This window comes from Muscardinus avellanarius, assembly GCF_963383645.1.
Source record: "Muscardinus avellanarius genome assembly, chromosome: 8".
NCBI lineage: Eukaryota > Metazoa > Chordata > Mammalia > Rodentia > Gliridae > Muscardinus > Muscardinus avellanarius.
In genome coordinates this window covers 104,161,632-104,189,400 of record NC_137794.1, presented here as the reverse complement: position 1 = coordinate 104,189,400, position 27,769 = coordinate 104,161,632, and the positions used below count along the sequence as shown (strand labels likewise).

Genomic DNA, 27,769 nt, shown 5'->3' with positions numbered 1-27,769 from the left:
ACTGATGAGATTATAGCCCTCATGATCAAACTATTTTACCTCTGAACATTTTTTGCATTGCCAACAAATGAACTTTTCCAGAAGACTTCCATATCCAAACCATAATGGCAAGTGATTTTATAAAAATCTAGTTGTAAAACAATTAAGTTATTATATTTATGTGAAGAGTTTTGAAAAATGAGTAAGATGTTTGAATTATGATCAGTGTCATTATTAGTTGTGTTAGTTCAGGAGGGTAATGACCTAAATCTTAAGTTCAAAGCTTATCAACATTTTGTTGTGTTACTAAAAGCATTGTTATTTCACAGTCACTTTAAGGTATATCATAAAGGTTAAGCACAGGGCTAGAGAATCACACAAATTGAGGGCCAGAACTTGAATATTTTCTATAATACACCAAAAATTATTTTTACAAATAGTATAAATTTTAAAAATAGAGTAAGAGGATCAATGCTAAGACTTAAAAATAATGATTTTGGTGAAGATAAAAATGTCATTATTTAAACTAGAAAAGAAAACAGACATCAGATAGAAGAGAAAGCTGAAAACTCACAACAATGTTGAGGAAGAAATTTTGCTCAAAATCCAGGAAATTAGAAATTTCATTGATGTTTTATGTAGAAATATTGGAAGTGCACTTTCAACAAATATTCTTCTGTTCTTTTCCTCTTTTTTCTTTACAATTTCTTTTTCTTATTTACTTTGAATAGTATGGACTCAACTTTCTTGAAAGGCAATGCTATAATTAGATATTAGTCATGAGATTATAATTAAAGGGACCCAGGACAGGATATGGGCAATAGGTACATTTTTATTATTCTGCCTTGACTGCCAAGATTAGCGTTTCCTTTTTAAAAAATTTTTAGATTTGTTTTTATTTTTGTGGGTGGGTACCTGCTGAATAAACCCAGGGACATTCTACCTCTAAGCTACATCCCTATCTCTTTTATTTTTTATTTATTTATTTATTATTATTATTATTTTTGGTGGTACTGGGGTTCCTGGAAGCCCTTCTATCTCCGGACTACACTCCCAGACCTATTTTTACATTTTTATTTGGAAACAGGGTCTCCTAAGCCAGCGCGCGCGGCTGGCTTCGAACCTGCGCGATCCTCCTGTCTCTGCCTCCCAAGCGCGGGGATTACAAGCGTGCGCCACCATGCCCGGCCCTATCTCTTTTATTTTGAAACAGAGTCTTAGTAAATTGTGGGGGGCCTTGTTAACTTGCTGAAGCTCTCCTTGAGCCTGCAATCCTCTTATCTCAGCCTCCCAAGTACTGGGATTATAGGTGTGTGCCATAATTCATGTTTTAGAATAGGTTTATAATAGGTCACAGACAACCAAAGAAAATACAATTTCCAATTTCCACAAGTGGTATGCAGTTTAATAAGAATGAAACAAGCCTCAAAAATACAAGAAATAATTAAAAGTAGACACTAACAATCATGTTTTGGGGGATTAAGGTAGACTTTATGCATGCTCTTGAAATATGTGTGTCCATGGAGTTCATTAGCGTGATTCTGATCAAAGGGTTTGAAGTATTAAGTTCTGAAGGTCTAATGTACAGTATGATGGCAGTGGTAATGCTGTGTTAGGTACTTGAAATTTGCTAAAAGGTATACCTCATGTGTTCTTAGACACACACAAAAGTACATGTGTGAGATGATGGAGAGGCCAGGCGTGGCTGTGGAAGTTGTATGTGTACCTCACATTTGTTTTATATTCATTTGCATATGGGTATGAAAGCATCACATTGTACACCTTAAAAATACACAGTAACAACTTGGTCATATTAAAAACAGATCACAGCCGAGCGTGGTGGCACACACTTGTAATCCCCGCGCTTGGGAGGCGGAGACAGGAGGATCGTGCTGGTTCGAAGCCAGCCTCGCTGGCTTAAGAGACCCTGTTTCCGAATAAAAAACTATAAAATAGGTCTGGGAGTGTAGCCTGGAGGTAGAAGGGTTTCCAGGAACCCCAGTACCACACACACAAACACACAAAAATACCAGATCATATGAACTTCATTAAGTAACATATGATATCCTTTTTTTTTTTTTCCATGAAAATCTAGGTTGAAAAGATGTTAAGCAATTTTGGGGACTGTGTTCAATACAAAGAAATAGTGAAAAGTTCCCTTGAAGAGTTAATTTCTGGCTCTCAAGAAGTCCAGGAACAGGCGGAGAAGATCTTGGACACTGAAAATCTGTTTGATGCTCAGCAGCTGCTCCTCCATCACCAGGTAAAAATGCCCTCGGGCTCTAGTGTGTCTGCACCAAGTCGATTAGTCACTAAGAGACCAGCAGGATAAAGGATATGTGCATTTTACAATGTCTATAATAAGACCTGAATTGAGACTTGGGTTTTTAGGCAGAAAATTATTAAGAAGAATCATGTCAAATAAATGGTTTTGCCAAATCCATTCTGAAATATTTGCCTCAATAATGTCCAATTTTGCACACAATCAAAACACTAAAGTCAAATTATCTACATTGCTTATCATTTAAAAGCAAAATATTTATTAATAATGTCCACCTTTGTGGAAAAGTCTCATCATCATTGTTGCCTTGACTAAACACACTGCAGGCCACGCTGCATGGGTTTCCTGTGTTAAGTGTAGGTGCTCAATTGCCCAGAGGGTAAAATTCATACGCATGTATTAAACAACTGCTTCCAGCAACAGACAAAGATGATCTCGGCCAAGAAAAGAGACCTGCAGGAGCAGATAGCTCAGGCGCAGCAGGCAGCAAGCTCGGGCCGGGAGGAGCTGCGGAAGCTGGAGAGCACGCTGGCTGATGTGGAGCAGGGCAGGGAGAGGCAAGAGCGCCGCATCCAGGTAGGACCACACTGGGGCGGTTCAGTAGCGGCCTACTGAGGTCCACTTCTGGTCAGTGGTCTCCACTTCCAGTCGGTGGTCTTCCCATCTGCAGGAGCAAAAGTTAGCTGCTACTCCTGGTGCTCTGACATTGCATTAAATATGGAACATGAATTACCTCTTGAAACCATCAGATCAGCCTTATAGGGTCCTGAAATCAGCATATTTTGCAGGCATGGGTGCTTAAAAGGAACAATTTAAAGGATGTGCCCCAGGTCACCCAGCAGTTATCAGCAATAAAACTAGGGTTGAGCCCACACGTGCCTGAATCCAAAAATTTGAGCCTATCATTTCACATTTCCCGGAAGCCCAGCAGCTGCACTTCGAAGCCTCTTGATGCTTCATAGTGATGCTGATATATTTTTTTAAAAGTTCTTGAGTTCTTGCCACCTGCTCACTCCGTTTTCTCTCCTTACTTACATTTTTTTTTCTTTCTCTTAAGAGATTGAAAAGTATTTTTTATCAGTCATCTACATTTAGATACACAGAACGTTACAACTGATGGAGAACTCGGAAACCTTCTAGTCTGTGTTCTCTGTCTACACAGGTGGTGACACTGAGACCCAGCAAGGGAATTCTTATAGAAGGCACGAGCATCGTCTTTGTTCAGTGTGACTCTGAACTAAGAGTTCACTGGAAGTTGATAGTTAGGCAAATATTTGAAATCATGACAATATTCTGGAATACACTTGGGTAATTTATAACCTGATGTGTCTCTTTCTTCATATTTAGGTCACCTTAAGGAAATGGGAGCGATTTGAAACAAACAAAGAGACCGTGGTCAGATACCTTTTTCAAACTGGTTCCAGCCATGAACGCTTCCTGAGCTTTAGTAGCTTGGAAAGTTTATCTTCAGAACTAGAACAGACAAAGGTATATTAATAAGACCGTATGGTTACTTGTTGCTTATTTCGTGGATAAAGAATACCATTTCTCCTTCATTATTTACTATTAAATATTGTTACTCATTTAATCAATATTACTATTTATTGATGATACACTTTCTTAACATACTGGGAAACAAAATCATAAGTTAAGATTAAAACATAAAGATTTTCAGAGCCAGGCGTGGTGGTGCGCATTTGTAATCCCAGTACTTGCGAGGCTGAAACAGGAGGATCACAGGTTTGCAGCCAGCCTCAGAAACTTAGGCCCTCCACAATTTAGAGAGATCCTGTTTCAAAGTAAAAAGAATAAAATAGGGCTAGTGGTATATATCAGAGGTAGAATGCCACTGCGTTCAAGTCCCAGTACCACCACTAAAGAATTTGGAGCAAGAAACAGGCGTTTCTGGAAGGGGGGAATGGCATGAGATATAAAAGTATTGGGCACAGGGATTTTGTGTTGTAAAGAAGAATAAAGGGATGCCAACTTATAAAGAAAAGTTGGGCAATAATGCAAGGAGTGTCTGGAGACCTAAAAAGTTATACTCTAGGCATCGTGGAGCTGGAGCTATTGGAAAATGTTAGGAAAGATTCCCATAACCAGAGCTGTGTGTTAGGGAGCTGGATCTTTCAGCAGAGGTAGAAAATGGTTTGAACAGGTGAAACGCTGTGGGCTGGGATACCATTAGAAAGTTTTTGCATGTGGACATATGGGGGTTGAGATGGGATTACATAAAGGTGTTGGGTGGCCATCGATGCATGGGGACAGGTGCAGAAGACAAGGTAGAGTGGACACTAAGATGTGGAAACTAACTGGACAGAGTGAAGAACAAGAATATGAAATGCAAGTTTTGAGCCTGACCAGAATCATGAGAATGAGACAGAGCACTTGGAGGAACAGCTGGTGGGAGGAATGATGACCGCTCAGATTTGGACATCGTGATTTTAATGTTCCAGTTGGGCATCCAAGAGACAGTACTTAGTAGTGTACTTGGTACGCTCAACACCGTGAACTCCAACACCTTGAGTGAGCCCTCAGAGCAGACCAACACACGTGCACGAAGCATTTATAAGTTTTTCAAGCCCTGTGGCTTGTTTTTGTGCCAGTTTGGGATTTATAGAAAAACTGAGTTAATATAGAGAATAGTCAGCCAATGTATAAGAAATAGGTACTGTGTGTCCACACTTCCCCACTCTTGAGCACGAATGTGGTTCTGTTTTCTAACTAGAAAAAATGTCTCTCTCATAGTGCTAGTGTTTGGTATTTTTTCTATTATTTACTGAAGAGTATGAAGCTTGTATAAGGCCACCGAGTTTTCAATTCTAAAAAGTTTTCAGAGGCCATTTAAATAGAACATTATTTTAAATTTAAAGTTTATAGTTTCATTATTTTCAATATTAAAATATAGCAGATGGCTGCCATAAATACAAAGATGCTTATTGGATTAGTTTTCATATATTTCCACTGAATTCCATCCAGGGTTCCTGACACCTTGTGACTCTATTTGCACCCATCCCTTTGAATCAGTTTAAATGTCTGTAGATGAGCTAGGTACAGTGGTGCACGCATCCCAGTACTTGTGAGGCTAAGACAAGAGGATCGCAGATTTGAGGCCAACCTCAGCAATGTAGTGAGATCTTTTTACAAAATTTAAAAATAAAATGGCTGAGGGTGTAACTCAGAAGGAAAATGTCATGTCCCTGGGATGGATGGATATATATATATAATGTATATATGGAGAATTTTGATAATAAGACTAAAATGTATCTATATTTTTAGTCATATTATCAAAATAATAATATATGTACATTTATTTTAGTCTTATTACTAAAATTCTCCTTGCCTCAGATTTTCCCACATTTTTGGACTCATTTAATGTTATAAAGTCACATTTACTGAATCTGTATTCTGGTCTAATCACTTCATACTATTTTTTCATAATCAGGGACACACAAGAAAGTTGATGCTAACTTATTCAAGACCTCTGTATCACTAAGTGATGAAGTTGGGATTAGACCCCAAAGATCTCAATCCAGAGCCCGCACTGGAGGCCGCCACGTGACGCTTCATTCACACAGAGTGCTCCTGTGCACTGCGGCACGGCACATGTAGTGTAGGATAATGTTCCTCTCTACATCTTTGGTGGGGGAATGACAACTGAAAGTTATAGGGCTCAAGATCCCTCTAGTGAAAGACAGGACCAGATCTACCTGGTGCGAGCCAGTTCTCTCCTGGTGCTTTCTGATACGACCTGTGTGTCTGCTTAGGACTCAGTGATAAGACCTTACAATGCTACTTGGTTTTTGCTAAATTTTGATTTTATTAGCATCATTGCACTCTTTGGATTTCTCTGTTTTATGTTTCCCCAAGCACAGCTCACACAAAACGTTCTAAGAAGATATATATTAGCATGTTAAAGCATGACAGGGCCCATGTCTTTTCCATGGGCTCTGGGAAACCCTGAGCAGGAACCTGTCTCACACTCCTAATTTTTTCTATTCATGGGAATGAAAGAGATCACGCTGAGATTTCCTATCTGCACAATGGACTCCACAATGACTGTAAATTCATAGTAACAGTGCAAGCTTTTAATTACTGAGTTTAATGTTATGATATTAGCAAATATACTTTAGAATACTGTGAGTCTCTATATCATAAGGAAGTCATTCTCAAGTTTGTTTTCTCGAATTACAGCCTACTACTCTGAAGTAACCTTGATATTGCTATGAAGACTTTAAGTCTTTGAAACAGGAAGCTGTATTAGTATTGTGTAATAAATCAGTTTTCTAGTGCGTTATATAATAATTCCAGGAGATGCTCTGAGTGAAAAGTTGTCCTTTTTCAAATCTTTATATTGGATTGCTACAGTATTCGGGAGATGAAAGCTGATAAAAATCTAAGCCTACTGCGAGATTGTCTTCCCTGAGAAGAAATAAGACACTAATTTTTTTCATTCAGGATTATCACTGGGTTTACTTTTTCTAATTTAGCATTCAACATTATTTACCTGATAAAATTCAGATGATATCTATAGTTTGCCAGTGCCTCAGACATACTAACTTTTGTGTTAAAATAGCTCAGAATTATTGAAAATCGGTGGATAGAGTGAGTAAGCCATTTTTCCTCAATTTTATATGAAAGGACATAAAAATGATAATTGGTACCTGCCAGAGAGTGAAGCAGTTAAAAAAGAATTTGCTAATGGATGCTAAGAGTCCTCCTTCCAGGGGAAGCACTACCATCCGCAGTGAACACAAAAAAAGCCTACAGAGTGATTCGCCAGGGCAGAACAACTAGTGGTTAGCAGATCTGGGATTCTAGCCCAGGTCTAACTGGTCTGAAAGTTAACCTCCTTTCTGTCATGTTGTATATGGCGAGGATAAAAACTAGATTTAATACCATTTAGGTCAGCTTTTTTCTCTTTTTATTGAACTGGTAGATAAAATCTTCCTTTATAGGAAAACTCACAGGTGCTCTATTGATTAAGATATTCCTCAGTTAGTTGGACATGGTGGGGCATCCCTGTAATCCCAGTACTTGAGAGGCCAAGGCAGGAGGATCCGTAGCTTTGAGGCCAGCTCCAGAAACTCAGTGAGACTCTGTTTCCAAATGAAAAGTAAAAAGGGCTGCGGATGTAGCTCAGAAGTAGAATGCCCATGGTTCAATCCTCAGTACCAAAAAAAAAAGCTATTCCTTATTTAAATAAATATCAAATATCTCTGATTGAAGAACAAACCACTACTAATCATTTTGTGAACTGGCCTGTAGTAAATTTCCATATTTATGGATAAGTTCATTACTATAATATTGCTCAAAATTCTAAACAGTGAGCCCAAACCAAGAAACAAGGGAGAAATTATTTCCGTAAGAATTTCTGGGTGACTATGAAGACGGAGTTGGTTGTATGTATAAAATGGAAGAAAAATATTAACAAAGTGTCTATCTAAATCTACCGTGTCAGAGTAAGGTTATTGTTATGAGCCACGTAAATCCCTTCCTGTGGGGGAGACTATAGAGTGTAGGCAATTTCCTTGAGGGCAGAGTTAAAAGGTATAAAATGTTCATCTAACAATTGCATCTTCTTTTTAGGAGTTTTCTAAGCGAACAGAGAGTATCGCGGTCCAGGCTGAGAATCTTGTAAAGGAAGCGTCAGAGATACCACTCGGGCCCAAGAATAAGCAGCTGCTTCAGCAGCAGGCCAAGTCAATCAAAGAGCAGGTCAAAAAATTAGAAGACACGCTCGAAGAAGAGTATGTGCTCCACCACTCCTAAACTTTCTTCTCTGAGATAAAGCTCAATGCAGTCTTTCCTGTGTCTTGTACTCTAAGCAGTCTTTTCAGATCCTCACGTGTCTGTGTATCTCAGCATGTCTTGAGGAAGCAACTCACAACTCAAAAGAATCCTCAACACAACAGCGAGTATCTGTAACAACAAAAATATGGAAGGGATGTGGTGTTTGCATCTAAAATTGACTATGTCCATGTGAAAGCCATATAATTTCAATCCTGTGGCCTTGGTACACTGTAGAGGGAATCTCAAATAATAACCAGTATTTTTTAACCGTTTAATTAATAGATTATTCTGCTGTTACTAGTTAGAGGAAAGAGGAGGTATTTTGGTAGTGTTGAGTCTAGGCCTAAACACGCATCACATAGACCAAGTATCTCTAACTCAAACTCGTCGGCTTATTTACAGTGCCTCTGTATTCAGATAGTCACAGGTTGACATGCTATTTCAGAACTTAATTTTAAAAATCATTCTTATTTTACAATATATAAAAAATGTTTTCAGGGTATAAACCTATGAGGATATGGCCAATATTCCTCAAATAATATGGCAAATCATTTCTATATAGTGTCGGACTAATGACACATAGCCTATTATTCTTAAGAAACAGAACGCCATTTCTGAGAAGGCCTTTAGAATGTAAAAATTGCTTTTAATACTATTAACACCTTGAAGTTAAAATATTACACTTACCTAAATTCATTTACTTACTTACTTACTTACTTATTTATTTACTTATCTTGTTACTGGGGATCGAACCCAGGGGCATTCTACCTCCAAGCCACTCCCCCAGTCCTATTTTATTTTTATTTTTTGAAGCGGGATCTTACTAGGTTCATGAGAGTCTCACTACTTGCTGAGGCTATTCCCGAACCTGCAATCCTCCTGTCTCAGCCTCCCAAATACTGGGATTACAAGTGTGTGCCATCACGCCCGGCTTGCCTAAAGTTTAAAATTTGATAAATATTTTGTTAAAAGTAAATTGTGACTTGAAATTTTGAGGACTTTAAGTTAGATTACGGAAATAATAAAAGTTTATTAGAAAGGAAGCTACTTCTGTTAAGACTATCCATTTTAATCTTTATTTAGCTTAAAGACTTACTATACAGCAAACCTTGCATTTCCTGCACTGCTGATTCATCAGGCACACCCAGGGTATAGATCTGAGATGGCAATACTCTTCACTATGACAATCAATGATGTCATTAAGCTTTGCTTGACGTCTTCAAGTGCCTTTTGGTAAACAGAGACATTACTTGCTTTTTTTTTTTTAACCCAAAGACTTACCAGTTCAATGATGTACTTAGTCTAAACTGAAAGCCATAGCCACTTTGTTATATATGCATAGCTAATACAAAGTGAGACTCTATAGCTAAAATTTGATTTATTAGACACATTGTGTATAAATCCCAAGTTGTCTAAAATCAGTTAGGGTGCTCAAGAGCAAGAGTTGATGGAAGATGTTTAGAATCAGGACCATGGAACATCTATGAAGAGCTGGGATCATTCTAGATCATAAGAACCCAAACTCAAAGATGCACATTACAAAGATATCTCAGTACAAAGCATTATGGCAGCATCTTTCTTTTACAAGCAAGATGACTATGTCCATGGAAACAGTACTATTAGAAAGTGGATGTATTCTGGCATACTTTATTAAAATAAGCGCTGGCACCTACTAGCCATGTGCATACTTTAAATAGATTATAGCTGATTCAAACCCCTTTGGACTGAGCAATATTTCATTGGAGCACAGTTGCATTCATAACCTCGCATCTATGTCGCCTTGATAAATGCCCATTTTGTAGAAGAGACAGGAAGGCTTGGGGCCTGCCAAACTACTCAGATCAGATGTACATTTGTATCTGCTCAAATACTTCCAACAAATGTTTTTGCTATGTTTCACCTGGTGATTTAAAGAAAAATGTGCTGTTGTTCTCTATTAAAATACTGCATTTTTTACTTAATTTGGTTAATTTTAGTATTAAAACCATGGAAATGGTGAAAAACAAGTGGGACCATTTTGGCAGTAATTTTGAGAACCTGTCCTTCTGGATAACTGAAAAAGAAAAAGAACTCAATACCTTGGAAGCTTCGACATCTGCCATGGACATGCAGATCAACCAAATTAAGGTGACCTGCTCAGATGTTACATTTTTAATCTCTGTCTAAGCTTTTAAGAGCTCCTTTCTTATGTTTTTTTCACCAAAAGTTATTTGATTCCAGGAAAAATGTTTCATTGGTATGTGACCATTAAAATTAAATTCACACAAAATAACAAGCTAAGAGGTCTTGATGCTGAGTAATTCTTCATAGATGGAATTATGTATTAATATTGTCTGACTTATGCATTCAAGGTCAATACTGTGTGCAATATCATTAAAATATCTTTATGATTACATTATTCTTTTTCTTTATTTTGGACTTACCCCATGGAGTACTCTGCTGATTCATTTAAACCACATCAAATACATTCATCATCTACAACCGTGCTTCCTAACAATCATTCCAGAAGTTATCAGTATTGATGGTCTTTACCCTCACCAACCACAAGGGGGCGTGCAAAACATTGCTTTGTGTAAACAAGCCGTCAGTCCTGGCGGCTCAAAGGTTTTCATTTCTAACTTTGGGCGTAGGTGGAGATGCTCTGAGATGACAGCTCTCCAGGTTCCAGAGTAACCATGTAGACAGATTGTCATCATCCTCTTCACTCAGGCAGTTGAAAGTGAAGAAATGAGCTTGCAATGTTCATCTCTTTCTTTTATACTATTCCACACCACTTATTTTAAAAATCTAGACACCTTTTTTTTCTATTTCAGCCCCCCCTTCTTTGGGAATGGGAAACCCTTTGTCATTTCATTCTATTAAGTATAGTGAGATAAATACCAACGTGAAGACACGTTTTGCACTCTGGCTCAGAGCGCACAGGGTGGGAGCACGTGGCATTACTTAGCTAAGATCATACGCTTTGCGAAGCATCCTTGCTCATTACCCAGATTTTGCAATCAAGGATGCATGGAGGGGCCGGGGGGGGGGGGTGTTCACAGCCTGCTGTGTCTTCTGTGGTGTCCTATGGAAAATACATGCCAAGTCCTTAATGAATATTCATGAAGTACTTTAGGTCTTAAAGAATTTCTAAAAGTTGCCGGTTAGTCATTTTCACTAAATTAAACAGAGAGAGAATAGCATATTTAAGCAGTTTTGTCTCAAAACTTGTTTCTTTCAAAAGCTAACATATTCTTTTTAAGTTATTTATCCTTTCTATGATTTCTTTATTGTGACTTGAAGGTTTATTCCAGAAATTCTGAAATATATCAATGACCAAATGTCATCCTGTTATTATTACCAAGGAAAATGGTGGTTACATATTTTAAGTATATAAATAATCAATTGTGGATTTCCTCACCATCACAGTAGAAATACATTTTAACATGTCCAAAATGGAATTTTGAAAATGATCTAAATTATATTAAATAAACTTCATTTCCGAAAAAAATGATATTTGCCAGAAACAAGCAAAGATAGGGTGGAACACACTGTCCTATGAAACTTGGTCTCTTGGGCTTATACTCTATATCCAAACAGAAGGCTATATTATAGGAAATGTTAAATATATCATAAAATTTGTCATAGTTTTCTCACCATAAAACAATCTCAGTATTCAAATTAAGCATGTGCATTGCTGTGGAAATAAATACTCTCTGCCAGTTTTTGTTCAAATCACCTGCTATTCCAACTGACTTTCTAAAAGGAAATTGATATTGTTAAAAAAAATAAGACCATCTTCTCTCATCTTCTCAGGGATGAAATCCTTATTTACAAAGACCCCACAATATGGTTGTTTAGCTGATATTTATGACTTTGTTGATGACATGCATTAGTCTGAAAACTAACAACTTTGTTCTTAACTAAGACCCTTGCACTGGTCGGTTGCAAGCAACTAGAACAATTATAGTTGACACTATATATTTGTTGAACTGATGAGTTGTTTTTTAAAAGTGCAATTTTAAACATAGAAGGATAAAGACTGGATTCATGCTCAAACCACAAATATTTATCAGATTTACTATTATAGTCACACATAAATAAAAAAACATACAAGTGCTGCCTCCTCGACACTTAATTTGATGTCACTTAGTTCTGATTGTCTCATCTACACAGAAGTCACAAATTTATTTTTCCCAAGGCAACAGTATTTTTGCGCTAATTTAATCTCACTTAAATTACTGGAGACTAAAACTGACTTGAGTTTTTGGTATGATTTTGATTGAATGATCTGATAATTTTTATGAAAAAAAATTTTCATTTTCACACTGATAAATAGGTCCTATGTTTACAAGAGCAACTTATGCACCCTCTCTCTCTCTCCCTCTCTCTCTCTCTCTCTCTCTCTCTCTCTCTCTCTCTCTCTCTCTCTCTTAGTAGCTATCAATACTTTCCATGTCTGGAGTATATATAAAAATGTCCTTTCTCCCCCACATTAAAATGATACTATATAGTCATTTCCTGAAATGTGTTGTGTAGCTAATAAGTATTAGTATTAATCAGTAATAATTAATTAACCAGTAATTAATTAATCAGTAATCAATTCGTAATAATTAATTACTAATTAGTAAATAATTACTAATTAGTAAATAATTAATCAGTAATTAATTAGTAATAATCAGTATGTGTAGCTAATAAGGCAAATGGCGGGGTCTCAGTTCAGCAGCGGAGCATCCATGGAAATCTGTTAGAAATGAGAAGTCTCAGGCTCCACCTTGGTATGTCTAACCCCTGAGGATGGAGACCAAATATTGATGCATTCTGTACTTGGAAACCACTCACATAAAAATAGATGTATTTAAAAAGACTAGCTTTAGGAGGGAGTAGAATCAGAAAACCTTCAAGTTTAATATACTATGAAATACTCAACTATATTTTAAAAATTATCTGAATGTCAGGATTAGCATCCTGTGAGTTCCTTCCTAGAACTCATAGTTTCTCCAGCTGAGTTGATATACATACTTGATGGACTGGGCAAGCAGATAATTCTCTGTGTCTTCAGAGATGCTGTAAGAGTTCCAGAGACATCTTTTTGCTTATTTCACTGCAAGCAAGAACGACTATTTCTCTTTATTCTCTGTCCAGTGAGCGCAACCACCACGGGTGTGAATTTTGCAGACCCTGTCTTCTTGTCCATCCCCCAAGGCGAGGTCAGGAAGCCCGAGGTGTTAATAGCTCTCGCCACCCAAGTGTATTTAGATGTCAGTTAAGAAAATGTTCCTGGTTTTCTTTGTAGATAATCACATCATTTCAGGAAGGCCAGCCTGCTCAGCCCCCATTGTCATTGTCTTGTTTTAAATATTAGGTCACAATTCAGGAAATAGAAAATAAGACCAGCAACATTTCCGAACTAGAAGAAGAAGCTCAATCTTTTGCTCAGTTTATTACCACTGGAGAGTCTGCCAGAATCAAAGCCAAGTTGACACAAATACGAAGATATTGGGAAGAACTCCGAGAGCATGCTCAGAGTCTGGAAGGAACCATCCTGGGACACCTATCTCAGCAGCAAAAGTTTGAAGAGAATCTTAGAAAGGTAGGAGAAGGCGAATGTATGTAAAGGTATACATTTCATATTGCATTTATAGAGGAATTCAATCAATAACCCACAAACTATGTAATAAAGAAGAGACAATTTGCCAATCATCTACCAAGTTGTCAATAATAACTAAATTTATAATTATTCAAATGCCACCTTTATGGGGAATATAAGAATTCCATTATACGTTGTGTTCAGGGAGTCCTTGCAACTTAATTATTTTCCTTTGAATTAATAGGACACATTGATTTTAGATTTTTAATGTGCTTGATTGGTGCATGATAATTATAATTATATTGAGGTTCAGACTAATAATAACATAACATGCACATAGCCCTTGGAATGTTTTCCTCTGGATTTTAGATTTTTTAAAAAGTTATTTTTCCATTCTACCTAAAGTTATCCATAGAAGGTAGATACACTAGTTTCTCAAAAAACCTTTGTGGTCTTAATGGATATGCCCCACCATTTTTTTACAGTTCACCAATTTTCCTTTTTTTTTTTTTTAGATCCAACAGTCTGTGTCCGAATTTGAAGATAAACTTGCTGATCCCATTAAAATGTGTTCTTCAGCAACAGAAACGTACCGAGTTCTGCAGGAGCAGATGGTAAGAGTGTGTGGCGATGTTGCTGTTTATGTATTCACTCACAATTTTGCTTAAACCTACTTAAAAAAATAAATATTTAGAGAGTTAAACTTGTAAAATATTTTGTTAATTAAGAAATAATGTAGACAAAATCTATTCTGTTCATATAACAATAAATGTATCTAAACTTTTTTATAAATATATATTGAAGAAATACTAAAAATATATTTCAGTCTTCATACAGAAGTGTGGCATTTTTCAGATTATCGCTTTAATAAACCCTTTTGGTGTCTTTTGGCAGCATTGTAAAAAATTAAGTGTGCAGGATAAAAAAAATGTGCATAGTGGATTTGAGATCTTACATTTAGATGTGGAAAGAATTGATTCTCACCTCCTGTTTTTAAATACTGACTTTTTAAAAATTTTTTATTGGTGCATTATATTCATACATCATATTGGGGTAAAAAAACTTGTGTGCACATACATGTGCACATCACTGATTTAACCCCTACCCAATTCCCACCCCATTCCCTCCCCATCCCTCCTTCCCTTGCTTGGCTTAGTTTTTTTGACCTGGTCCTTGAACTACTGGATCATCCTCAGATCTTTGCAAAATTAGGGGGAAGGAGCAAGGAAGAAACACACACAAGAAATACTATGTTCATTGATGAATGAAAATACAAATATCCCTACCTTGTGTGCTTGTGTACACATTTGTACATAATGTACACATTATGTACAAATGGGCTACGGTTATGAGAAGCAAAAGCTTGACAGGGCCCATCTGCAAAGAGGAGGAAACTTATGAATAAGAATTTTTTATGTTACATATATAATTTTTAACAACAAAAAATGAGGAAAAATTAGAAAATCCAATTCAGCAAATTATTTTAATACACAGCTAAGTTTAAATAATAGAGTACCAGAGAAAGTAATGTTTTAGGATTTTTCTAATAATTAGATTTCTCTCTCTTAATTTTATTTTCTGTAAAATGGGAAATAATGAAATAACATAACACTTAGTATTCTTAGAAAGATTACATAAGTTAATACATGAACTATGAAAAGCATAATACCTGTCACATTCTGAGGTGTCTTGTTGTGATTGTTATCATTATCATTGATTCCTGACAGCATCTATTTCAGACAAAATTCTTACACACACACACACACACACACACACACACACACACACACACACACACGCCCACTTTTTAAATTAAGTCTCATTATGTTGACCAGGCTGGTTTCTTTTCTTTTTTTCTTTTCTTTTTTTTTTTTTTTTTTTTTTTTTTTTTGGTGGTACTGGGGTTCCTGGAAGCCCTTCTACCTCCAGGATACACTCCCAGACTTATATTTTATATTTTTATTTGGAAACAGGGTCTCATAAGCCAGCACATCTGGCTTCGAACCTGCGTGATCCTCCTTTCTCCGCCTTCCAAGTGCGGGGCTTACAAGAGTGCGCCACCATGCCTGGCAACCAGGCTGGTTTCTAACTCCTAGGCTCAAGTGATCCTCTGACCTCAGTCTGGCTTGTTTCCATATATATATATATATATATATATATATATATATATATATATATATATATTGATAGGAATTATAGCAACCTGTTGCAAATTAAGAATAGAGTTTTAGGATACAGAGTTAGCATACAAGGAGTAAGAATCTTCACAATTGTGAAGGGAATGTCAACATGATGCTTCTCTATCTACAGCGCCATGTCTATATCTGGAGAAAACCTCTCCATCTCAGTTTTGATTTCCCATCCTGTTTTTCACCCTGCCTTACTGCAAATCATGGCAAGGCAGTTTTAAACACCATTGGCGTTTATTGCCAATGAAAGAAAATACCTGTGATGACGAGTCTCAAAGAATGACCCACCTCTCAGGGTTTATTCCTGGGCTTCTGTTGCACACGGCAGTGCCCCTCGTCCACAACCCTTCCCTCCCTCCCTCCCTCCCTCCCTTCCTTCTTTCTTTCTCTCTCTCTCTCTTTCTCTCTCTTTCCTCTCCCTCTCCTCTTTTTTTCTTTTTTTTAGTACTAGAGATGGAACCCAGGGACATTCTACCTCCAAGCTACACCCCCAGCCCTATTTTTTTATTCTTTATTTTGAAACAAGGTCTCACTAAGTTGTGGAGGCTGGCTGCAAACCCGCAATTCTCTCATCTCAGCCACCCAAGTACTGGGATTTCAAGTGCGCACTGGCCACACCCAGTTACCCACCTCTTTTTTCTGTGATTTCACTGACTTGCAGTCAACCTCGTACCAAAAGTGCTAAATGGAAAATCTCTGAAATAAACAACTCAAACAGTTTGAGTAACCTTTATTACAGCAGATCCGTCTAATCATTCTATTTTAGTAGGGTACTGTTGTTCATCTTATTGTGCCTAGTTACAGATTAAACTTTATATAATAATATTTGTATTGGGGAAAGCATAATATATATATATATATATATATATATATATATATATATATATATATATATATGTAAGGTTTAGCACTATCTGCAGTTTTCAGGCATCTGCCTATCATCTACGAACATATCTCCTGAGGACAATGGGCACATCCCTATTTCTTGGCACTCTCCTTAGGATCTATGTCAGGCCCTGGAGTCTCTGAGCAGCACAGTGACTGCCTTCTCAGTCAGTGCCCGGAAGGTGGTGAACCGAGAGTCCTGTGTGCAGGAAGCCACGGCCCTGCAGCAGCTGTACGAGGGGACACTGAGGAGGGCCAAAGAAAGACAGACAGCCCTGGAGAACCTGCTGGCCCACTGGCAGAGGTGAGCAACGTGTTCTCTTGAGTTATTATCTCTGTCCAACAGGAAACTCTGGGCAGCCTACTTATCACCTGGATATTCAATCCAGGTGATAAGTAGGCTAACTCATGTGTCTGCTACTGGAAGATCCTGACCTTCATGACAATATGTGATCTTTGGGCGTGTACAGCTGTGTGTACATCATTGCATATAACACAGATGTAAACAAGCGCAAACACACATGAGAAAAGGGAAAGGATTTTTGTACCTGCACATGTAGGAAAGAAACAACCAAGCATTGTGTTCTCTATAATAGCTCCCATTGGACCCACTGACCTCAGAAAGGTCTAATCTAGCCTGATGACTTGAGATGGATTTGAATCTCTTTGGTTTTTTTCTCTCTCTTTTCTTTAGGCTAGAGAAAGATCTGTCATCCTTTCTAACCTGGTTAGAGCGGTGTGAAGCCACAGCCAGTTCCCCAGAAATGGACATTTCTGCTGATCGGGTCAAAGCGGAGAGCGAGCTTCAGCTAATACAGGCAAGTTCAAGGAAGTGCGGGGAAAGCAAGTGAAGGGCTCTTTGCCACCGTTACACGTTGCACTGTTTTAAAATTAAGCACACCTCGATCCCACTATCCCAAATGTCTTTGTGTCCCCAAAGTATCATTGGACACCAAGGTTCACATGCTCTAAGGGAGAGCGTCACCCTGACCTCAGAGACAAAGGATAAGGAGAGCTTTGTGGTGCTCTATTATTGGGGTGTGTTGGACAATCATATCATAAAGTCCAGCATTAGAATAAAACTAGTGTGGCAGGGGAGTTGTGAGAAGGATGGGCAAAAATGTAGCTGAAGTGAGGTTAACTATCAGTTAATGATCTCTGAGGCTGGTAATTGGCATAATCTCTCCACTTCTGTATTTATATGAATTTTCCACAATAAAAAAGTGTTTTTAGGAGAGAAATAATACAATGTAGAAGAATATTTCTCTCTTGCTTGAAAATAATCAAGAAAAAAAATGAATGTGTACAAATGCGAATAATAGAGGACAATACTACTGTATTGCATCCTTGAAGGAGACACGTTTTTTTTTCTTCCATATTTTATTTTATTTATAAGTTGAACATATTGAAAATGGTGTACATTTAGATTGTGCTTCGTGCCCTCTCTCCCCCCATTTCCCTTCCCCCCTCCCAAGAGAGAGTGTCTAGGTTAACCATGTTATATTTATACTATTACACATATTCATAAGTAGCTCCTTCATTGAACAACCTCAGCTTTCTTGCTCTCCTATCCTTCCGTTCTAGCTTTGCTGAAATTTCCCCTCCATCATCTGGAGTCTCTCTGGTATTACCACTACTCCCTATCTTGGGCATATTAGAGAAAACATATGTCCCTTCTCTTTCTGTGCTTGACTAATCTCACTTAACATAATGTTCTCCAGTTCCTTCCATCTTCTTGCAAATGCTATTATTTTGTGTATATTTCCCATAATTTTGCAACCCATTCATCTGTTGATGGAGACCTAGATTGGTTCCATATTTTGGCTATTACAAACTGTGCTGCTATGAACATGGGTATGCATATGTTACTGTAGTTCTCTGATTTCAACCCCTTTGGAAAGATACCCAGGAGTGGTATAGCCAGATCAAATGTTCGATCTATTCCCAGTTTTCTAATTAATCTCCACAATGATCTCCAAAAATAAAGAATAAAAAGTAGGACAAGGGGTGTAGTTTGGAGGTAGAATGTCCATGGGATCCACCCCTAGTACCGCAAAAAACAAAAACAAAAACAAAAACCTGCAATGATGCCCAAGGATGAATGGTAGTCCGTGTGGTGCTTCTCATCTTATAAAGTCATGGAAGGAGTCTCCAGAGGGGAAAGTCACACGTCTTGTTTTTAAAATACAACAGAGCTTAGATAAGGAAATACCTGTGTATGTAAAACTGTAGTCTTGTGTATTTCTCTATGTCAACTATGTGTAATTGATATGAGAGGCCACACTCTGTGTCCACAAACTGTGTCCTCAGTCCCACACTACCTCTCCCCGAGGGCTGACCATGGCACGCACATCCCACCTCCTGGTCCTGCCTCCTGGGCTGCCTCTGTCCAGTGTCCTACTCAGCAGAAGTCTCAGTTCTGCTTGGGGAACTTTCCATCATTCCTAAGCTGCATAGTCCTTCCTCTGATGTTGTTGACAGCCCTGCCTCTGTCCCAGACGGGGCATCCCCAGAAAGGGTAAGGAAGCATTTTAACACACTTCTACTACGTGCTGTGCTGCACCTATTGTCACTTAATGCCAATTTTGTTGTTATATATCTCCAGTTTTGAGTCCTTATATCTTATTTCTTATTAGGTAGAAATCACAGCTTTAACACACTCTCATAACACCTAAGGTATCCATAGCTTAATTTGATTTTATTTTTAAAAAATTGTTGTGAGCTGGACATGGTGGCTCGGTTTGTAATCTCAGCATTTGGGAGGCTGAGACAGGAAGACCACGGTTCTCAGCCAGCCTCATCTACTTAATGAGGCCCTTTGCAACTCCGTGAGACCCTGTTTCAAAATAAAGAATAAAAAAAGAGGGCTGGGGGTGTAGCTCAGGGGTAGAATGTCCCTGGGTTCCATCCTCAGTACTGCAAAAAATAAAATGGTTTTGTTACATGCAAACACAATGAAGAACCCCTGAGTTACCCAGTTTGACCTAATATTGCCTCTTATCAGAGAAAAGCAGCAAGTTCTCAGTACCTACAAGTGCATCTCTGCACAAGAGCATCTCTGCTATTGCTAGATGTGCTCTGGTACTCTTTCAATATGTGTGTGTGTGTGTGTGTGTGTGTGTGTGTGTGTGTTTGTGTGTGTATAATTATTCTCTTCATCTACTCGGTTTCTTCATCCTGTAATAAAAATCATACCTTCCAAATTTTCCTAACTTGTAACTCAGCCTTGAGAAAACGTATTTAGCCTTTCAGTAGCATCTTAAAAATTGCATGAATGATTAAATGTCTCCATTGCTCAGTGAAGTTGTCAAAGCGTCCTCGAGTGCAGTGAGCTCCACTTTGCAAGTGTGGGCAGCGCCTGCCCTCCTGATCAGTGCCCAGGGAATGAAGTCTGTGCTGTGTTCTTTTTTCCTCAGGGACTACAAAATGAAGTTGTGTCTCAGGCCTCCTTCTACAGCAACCTTTTGCAATTGAAGGAATCACTGTTCTCAGTAGCTTCCAAAGAAGATGTGAAGATCATGAGGCTACATTTGGAGCAGTTGGATGAGAGATGGAGAGAGTTGCCCCAGATAATTGGCAAAAGGTTGGTTCTGGAGGGGAAAAAAAAAACACCTAGTTTTGTTTGGTTTAGTTTTAAGTAGTGAGTATATAAATTAAAAAAGCATAATTTTGTTTACTTTTGCTTAACTCAGCTGTTCAGGAGATAATTACCAAATTGAAGAAAACTACTTTGTTATTTTAAAAATTAAGATCTTCAATTGGATGCAGTGGGTTGGGTCTGGAATTCCAGTACTTGGGAGGCTGAGACAGGAGGATCACGGTTCGCATATAGCCTCAGCTACTTAGTGAGGCTAAGTTACAGGGTCAGAGCCAGCTTCAACAATTTAGCAAGATTCTCAGCAGTTTAGCAAGACCTTGCTTCAGAATACAAAATAAAAAAGGTTGGAGGTGTAGCTTGGAGGTAGAATTCCCCTGAGTTCAATCCCTACAATCCCCCCCCCCATCTCAATCAAGATACTCAAAACTATGCATGGCTGATGAATCTCAATGCAAAATTTTAATCTCACACTCAGGAAAAAATAATTAAACTAGTTGAAAGACATTGAAGAGAGTGGGGTTTATATTCTTTATTGCCTGAGCTGTTTGTGTATAAGAGAAAAACAGTCACTACAATTTTGACTCACATGATATTCTCAACCAGAGGCATATAATATCAACATCAGCTACTAATTTTTATTATAACATTGATCTCTGGACAAGGCAAGGGAAATTTTTAAAATATTAAATGAAGGCAGGAATAAATTAAATCTTAACCAAGTAGGTAATTAACAATTGTCATATATATCTTTCTAATAAAAGAGGGCAAATTTTCTCTTTAATTTGATGTTAATTGCCAATGTGATCTTAGATAAGCATTTTACCTTTCTGACCACTTTAAAAATCCATTCATTCTGCAAACATTTTTCGAGTTTCTGAAATGAATGGCACATTCTTCTCTGTGCTGCAGGCCATGCTTTATGTGTATGGAGCTTATATTGACTTCATTGTTCATTCATTCATTAAGTCAATCAGCAAATGGTTATTGGGTATAACTTGAGTTCCAGGCATTATACCAGACACTGGAGACATAAAAATAATCAAAACCTGACCTTTTACATCTTACAGATGAGCATGGAGAAAATGAGAAAAACAGCTGGGGAGATGAGCCACAGTATGTTTTAGGACCACAAAAGAAGAACATTTGGATATATCCAGGAAAGGCTTAGAGAAGGCACTCATGCCCTCTCTGGAAAGATGAGCGATCTTCTGTAAAACTGAATGAGGTCTTCCCTCATCTGTCTCTCAGAGGAAAAAGGACTTTAACACTGATATAAATGTGTGAAGGCATTTAGAATATAATTTATACATATAAGAATACTGCATAGAAGATTTTGCAAGGATTAAAACACAAAACAATTAAAAAAAGTCAAACTCTAATATATACAATTATATTTGTTAATAAAAATTTTTAAAATAATAGAAAATTAAAATGTTGAACTCTGGAGACAAGCCATTGTAATGAAAAGTAATATTTGATGAAGGTACTTTTAATACCATTTTGAATTTTGATCTTCAATCATGTATCATTAATCAATGAATTTATTTACTGATCAAGCACTGATTGATCCCTGGTCAGATTCCATGCATCTTTCCAGTTTTTGGAGATACAGTAGTGAGCAAAGCAGTCTTAGCTCTCAAGGAGTTGGGGGTGGGGCAGGCAGGAGCTAGTGAAAATTAATATATAATTAGGCAAATGAATGTACAAAGCTATTTCAGGTTGTATTTGGTTTCCTTTCTTTTGGATAGATACCCAGAAGTGACATTGCTGGATAAAATGGTAAATTTGTTCCCATTCTTCTGAAGATCCTCAATACTATTTTCCAAAGTGGTTGCACTAATTTGCAATCCCACCAACAATGTTTTAGAGTTCCCACTTCTATACATCCTCACCAGCATTTGTTGTTGTTTGTGTTTTTAATAATTGCCATTCTAGTTGGAGTTAGGTGAAATCTCAGGGTAGTTTTGATTGCATCTCTCTCATTGCCAATGATATTGAGCATTTTTTCATGCATTTATTGGCCATTTGAATTTCTTCTTTCATGAAGTGTCTATTTAATTCACTTGTCCATTTTTTGATTGGGTTATTTGTTTTAGTGCTGAGTTTCTTGAGTTCTCTGTATATTCTAGATATTAGTCCTTTATTGGAGGAGTAGATGGCAAAAATATTTTCCCATTCTGTTGGCTCTCAGTTGAGGTTCTTAACAGTTTCTTTTGTGGTATAGAAGCTCTTCAGTTTCATGCATTCCCACGTATTGATTCGCCCTTTAGTTTCTTGTGCCTTTGGGGTCTTATTGACAAAGTTTTTATATGTGCCTATGTGTCAGGTTGTGTTAACTATTAGGAAGACAACAAAACAAGGTACCATGGCAGCAAACACAGGGCAGGGATTTTTGTGTTCATACGCAGGTGTAAATGTGTGTGTGTGTGTGTGTGTGTGTGTGTTGCCGGGAATTGAATCCAGAAGTATTTTACCTCTGAGCTACACCCCCAGCTCTTTTTTCTTTTTTTTTTTTTTCTTTTTTTTGCTTTGAAACAGAGTCTCCATAGGTTGCTGAGAGTCTTGCTAAATTGCTGAGGCTGGCCTGGAATCTGTGATCCTCGTGTCTCAGCCTCCCAAGTACTGAGATTACAGATATGCACTGTAATCTCAGATTCAAGGAATCTTGCACTGGTGGTGTTGCACTGGTGGTGTTGCACTGGTGGTGTGGCAGGTTCTCTGGGGGATGGTGTCCAATTCAGATCTGAGTGCCGGGCAGGAAGCAGACCGAGGAGCTCTCTGGGGACAGAGCATATGGGCAGAAAAAGCAAAAGGGGCAGAGGCTCTGAGGAAAGATGAGCTGGGATGCTGGGCCACAGGGGTCAGGGGGCCTAAGGGGCTGAGCCATGGTAAATGGGCCAGGAGAGGTAGATGATGCAGAGTCTTTTGTAGACACAGCAGTAGCTTTGGGTTTTGGCTTCCTAAGTATAACAGGAAAAGGAGGGCCCGTGTTTGCACATGCAAGGGAATGTCAGATGCCAGGAAATTTTTTTCTTGTAAGAATGCAGACAGTGGTTGGCAAGGAGGCAAAGGTGGCAGGAGGAAGCCTCTTCAGAGCTGCTGGAGGCCAGGAAGAACAGGAGAAAATTAGACTGGGATGGGTCGTAGAAATGAGAAGAGCTCAGAGCTCCTGACCATGCACATGCTGGGGGAGGTGACGGGGTGTGTGGGGGTCAGGTATGGTGGAGAAGAAACGGATGGGGCGAGGATGACTCACTGGACCACCAACACAGGAGGCAACCATGTTATCTGACACAGGAGAAATGGGACCAAAGGCTGGGCTTGGGAAGTAGGGAATTATAAGAGGACTATAGAACATTCCTTTTTTTTTTTTTTTTTTTTTTTTGATTGGAGATGGAACCCAGGGGCAGTCTACCTCTCTGAGCTACACCCCAGCCCTTTATTTATTTATTTATTTATTTATTTATTTATTATAGTAATGAGAATGGAAACCAGGGGTATTCTACCTCTGAGCTACACCTCCAGCCCTATTTTTTTTTCTTTATTTTGAAACAGGGTCTCACTGAGTTGTAGAGGGCCTCACTAAGTAGCTGAGGCTATCTGCGAATCACTATCCTCCCATCTCAGCCTTCCAAATACTGCCAATTTTATTATTATTTTGAAACAGTCTCACTAGTTTGATGAGAGTCTCACTACTTGCTGAGTCTGTCCTTGAACCCGTGATCTTCCAGTCTCAGCCTAAGCTTTATTCCCAGAACAGGTCATTCACCTTTTCTGTTCACAATAGAACATTCTAACTTCAACATCTCCCTCCACACAGGCTTAATTTTCTTCAGTGCGTGGTTGCTGAGCACCAGCAATTTGATGAGCAGCTGCTTTCCTTTTCTGTCTGGATTAAACAGTTTCTTGGTGAATTACAAACCACCTCTGAGATCAGCATAACAGACCATCAGATGGCTCTTACTCGACACAAGGTAACGTGCATCCTCTTAAGAGTGAAGAGAAATGTATTCCCACAAGAGTTCTTGATTTACACAGGAATATAACAGTCAAATATAACTGGAAGCAATTTACCTTTTTATGCATATGAAAATGTTTTAATAATTGAGCCTATGGGTCCTGCCAATGTGCTGTTCAGATAAATCAAGCAGATGAACCCACTTCAGGTAGAATAGGTGACTGTAATAAGAAACTATTTCTTCATAGCGGGGAAAATTATTTCTAGCATAAAGTGATAAGAATGTCCATTTGCGAGCATTTCCAATTTACTTTGCTTCCATACAAAAAACTAACATAAATTCCAATGCTTCTGTGACATAGTGGTTCTGAATTACTATTTGGCTTGATTAAAAATTCGTGACTTATTTTCCTTATTTACTAATTATACATCATATCTACCCTGGCACCAAAAAATACTTTCAGAACCGGATAACAGTCACCAAGCATTGGGTTAGTGGAAATACGTTACAAAACAGGCTTATAATAATAGTATATAATTATACAGAAGGAGAGCAGTCTTTCCCCCACCTTCAGGAAGGTAGGTAGTTTTACAAGTCGGATGGAGGCGCTCGACTAAAGTTAGGCTTTTACCCTCCAAGAAGGCTGGGAGAGAGAGGGGCCACCTTCAGGATGGTCATCTTTCAAAGCATTGTTCCCAGCTCCCTGAGAAAGACAGTCCTGGGTTGTGACTGGCCAGAGACCATAGGAAGTTCATCTCCAAGGAATAGAGAATGTACTCACAAGTTTTATAAAGCAAATGCTTTAACATAGATTCAAAGTTGGAAATGGGAAGAAGGCTGGACAAATGGGAAGGAGTGGTCGCCTCGGGTGTGGTTTGGGGATGTTTAACTAAAAGGGTAGTGGAATGGCCCAGGGGAAGTGCTGAGTAATATTTTATTTTTGAATAGGAAATAGTAAACTAATAAATCTGTGAATATCTGCCGGAAAAGGAAGGACAGGGACCTGGAGTCAGGAGTCGTGAAACTGAGGGCATCTATAAAGGTCATGATGATAATTTGTCTTTTAATGGGACACGTGTTGAAATTGTTAACAGTTTACTACTAGGTTTTAAATATGATTCGTGTAAGCCAGTCAAATTTTCTATATAGCAGATAGCATTAGAAATTTATATATCTTATGTGAAATATGTAGATGAACAAAATGAGAAATTTTATGACTCTTTCTCCATGATTCATCATTGATGACCTTTAATACTGTGCTAGCCTGGCACGTAAAGTATATGCTTTCATCGTAACTCCTGCCATGTGTCCTTCTATAGTGAGCCGGGGAATCCATTACTCTCTCTTTCTCTTTTCTTCCAGGACCACACAGCAGAAATAGAGCACAAGAAGGGAGAACTGCAGAGTCTGCAGGGCCACTTAGCAAAGCTGGGCTCTCTGGGGCGAGCAGACGATCTCCACCTCCTCCAGGGCAAGGCAGAGGACTGCTTCCAGCTCTTTGAGGAGGCCAACCAGGTGGTAGAGAGGCGGCAGCTCGCCCTGTCCCAATTGTCAGGATTCCTCCAGACACACGCCTCTCTGTCCGGGGTCCTCCACCAGCTGAGGCAAACAGTGGAAGCAACTAGCAGCATGAATAAGAAGCAGTCGAACTTGTTAGAAAAGGATTTGAGTGAAGCCATTCAAGGTGTCAAAGCACTGGAATCGACTGCCATCGCTCTTGACGGCCTTCTTACCAAAGCCCAATACCATCTGAGAAGTGGGGGTGCTGAGCAAAGAACTTCCTGCAGGGCCACGGCCGATCAGCTCTGTGTAGAAGTAGAGAGGATCCAGAACCTTCTGGGAACCAAGCAGAGTGAGGCAGATGCCCTGGCAGTGTTGAAGAAAGCCTTCCAAGAGCAGAAGGAGGAGCTTCTGAAAAGCATTGAGGATATCGAAGAAAGGGCTGACAAGGAGCAGTTGAAAGAACCTACCCGCCAAGCTCTTCAGCAGAGGTATGACACAACGTGTGGAAGCCGGTTGCCTCTTCCCTTCCTTATTTGTTGTGGAATTAATGTTTGGGCAAAGCTTTGCTAGTACCATATTTAGCAACTTCATTTTAGTATTTTGAAAATAAAATTAATGACTACTTCACTGAGAAGTACTAAAGTAAACAGGCATGGTGGTGCATGCCTGTAATTCCAGCACTTGAGAGGCTGAGACAGGAGGACTGCAGGTTCAAGGACAGCCTCAGTCATGTAGCAAGATCCTGTTTCAAAACCTGAGAATGTAGCCTGGAGACAGAATAGATAAAATGCCCTGGGTTTATGGCCAAGTACAGAGAGGGAGGGAGGGAGGGAGGGAGGGAGGGAGGGAGAGAGAGAGAGAGAGAGAGGGAGAGAGAGAGAGAGAACGCTAAAATGTTTTTGGCTCAAGGATTTTCCTAAGGATGATAAGAGACACTATGAGATTTTTATCTACAGGAGAAAATATGGATAATCTTATGTGTTTGTAAGCATTTTTTTTTTTACCAATAGGAGAAAACACACATTTCCTGTAGTGAGACAAGTCCCCAAGTAGATGCATAGTTCTGGTGGTAAAGCTATTGCTTTAATACACACACTCAAGCAATTGCTTCTTTAAAACACACTCAAGCAATTGCTTCTTGAAGGAGTTCCTAGCCCCTCAGTGAAGCCTAGAGTGATCTCAGAGAGAGTAGGTAGATGTCACAGGAGAGAAAATGAGATGCAATAGCTCTCTCTTGTGGAGAAGAGCTTGGGAATGTGGTGAGTAACCATCAGAGCTGTGTCCATTCATTCAAGTGGCGCCAGTCAGCCTGGCAGGGTGTTCTTCACAGGTGCTTTTAGCTGTCCTTGCAGAGGTAGAGAGAAGGAAGAGAAGAGGGATTAACTGAGCTGGCTTTTGTCAGGTGAGTTCAGTAGAGAAGCAAAAGGGTCAAAGTTTGGTTCCCATTGTAAATTGGGAAAGTGACCTCTTCCCTACTGTCACCTGTGTTTAAATCTTCTTGCTTCTTAAACAACTTGTGCTCATTTTTGTTCTGAGGCCATTTTGGGGCTTTGAGAACAAAGAAACAGTTGAAATGCATTCTGGGGTATTCATAATTGATAACATTTGTCTCACTTTATCTAGAATCAAACACAAAGCCAAAGCAATAGATCAGAATGGAGTTAACTTTGGGGCTACATACATCCTCCTGAGGCTGTACTCCTCATGGGTATCTGACCAGCTTAACAATAAATTGACAAGACAGAATGAGATTTGGGTGGGAAAACTAGCCTCCTTAGTAGAGAAGGCTGAGGTGGTGCCTGGTGTCACACACCCAGGGAGTCAGCACAGCTTTGGTGCTGAGAGGTTGCAAGGTCTGCTCCAGCCAGCTCAGGCCAAGCAGGCAGGAAACCATGAAACTGCTGGAGAAGATGGGCCACGCCTCCCCCTAGGAGCCCTATCAGTGTTCCTGGCTCACTAAAAGGCTGAGAAAATATTGCACTGAATTGATGAGTTTAATCAATCCCAGCCAAC

The 27,769-nt window shown here is 38.8% G+C and overlaps 1 protein-coding gene across 3 annotated transcripts in view; it reads left to right on the top strand.

Annotated features, from left to right (window-relative positions):
* Window positions 1–27,769, top strand: part of SYNE1 (spectrin repeat containing nuclear envelope protein 1) — a gene marked incomplete at both ends in the record, with an annotated part of 486,197 nt that overhangs the window by 169,961 nt on the left and 288,467 nt on the right. For all 3 annotated transcript variants that reach the window (XM_080699888.1, XM_080699887.1, XM_080699889.1), the window contains 12 exons: window positions 2,075–2,242; window positions 2,678–2,836; window positions 3,608–3,748; window positions 7,850–8,010; window positions 10,030–10,180; window positions 13,398–13,625; window positions 14,138–14,236; window positions 16,813–17,000; window positions 17,391–17,514; window positions 20,113–20,279; window positions 24,115–24,268; window positions 25,616–26,244. In XM_080699888.1, the coding sequence (XP_080556014.1) occupies window positions 2,075–2,242; window positions 2,678–2,836; window positions 3,608–3,748; window positions 7,850–8,010; window positions 10,030–10,180; window positions 13,398–13,625; window positions 14,138–14,236; window positions 16,813–17,000; window positions 17,391–17,514; window positions 20,113–20,279; window positions 24,115–24,268; window positions 25,616–26,244 (2,369 nt within the window). The remainder of the gene's footprint in view (window positions 1–2,074; window positions 2,243–2,677; window positions 2,837–3,607; window positions 3,749–7,849; window positions 8,011–10,029; window positions 10,181–13,397; window positions 13,626–14,137; window positions 14,237–16,812; window positions 17,001–17,390; window positions 17,515–20,112; window positions 20,280–24,114; window positions 24,269–25,615; window positions 26,245–27,769) is intronic.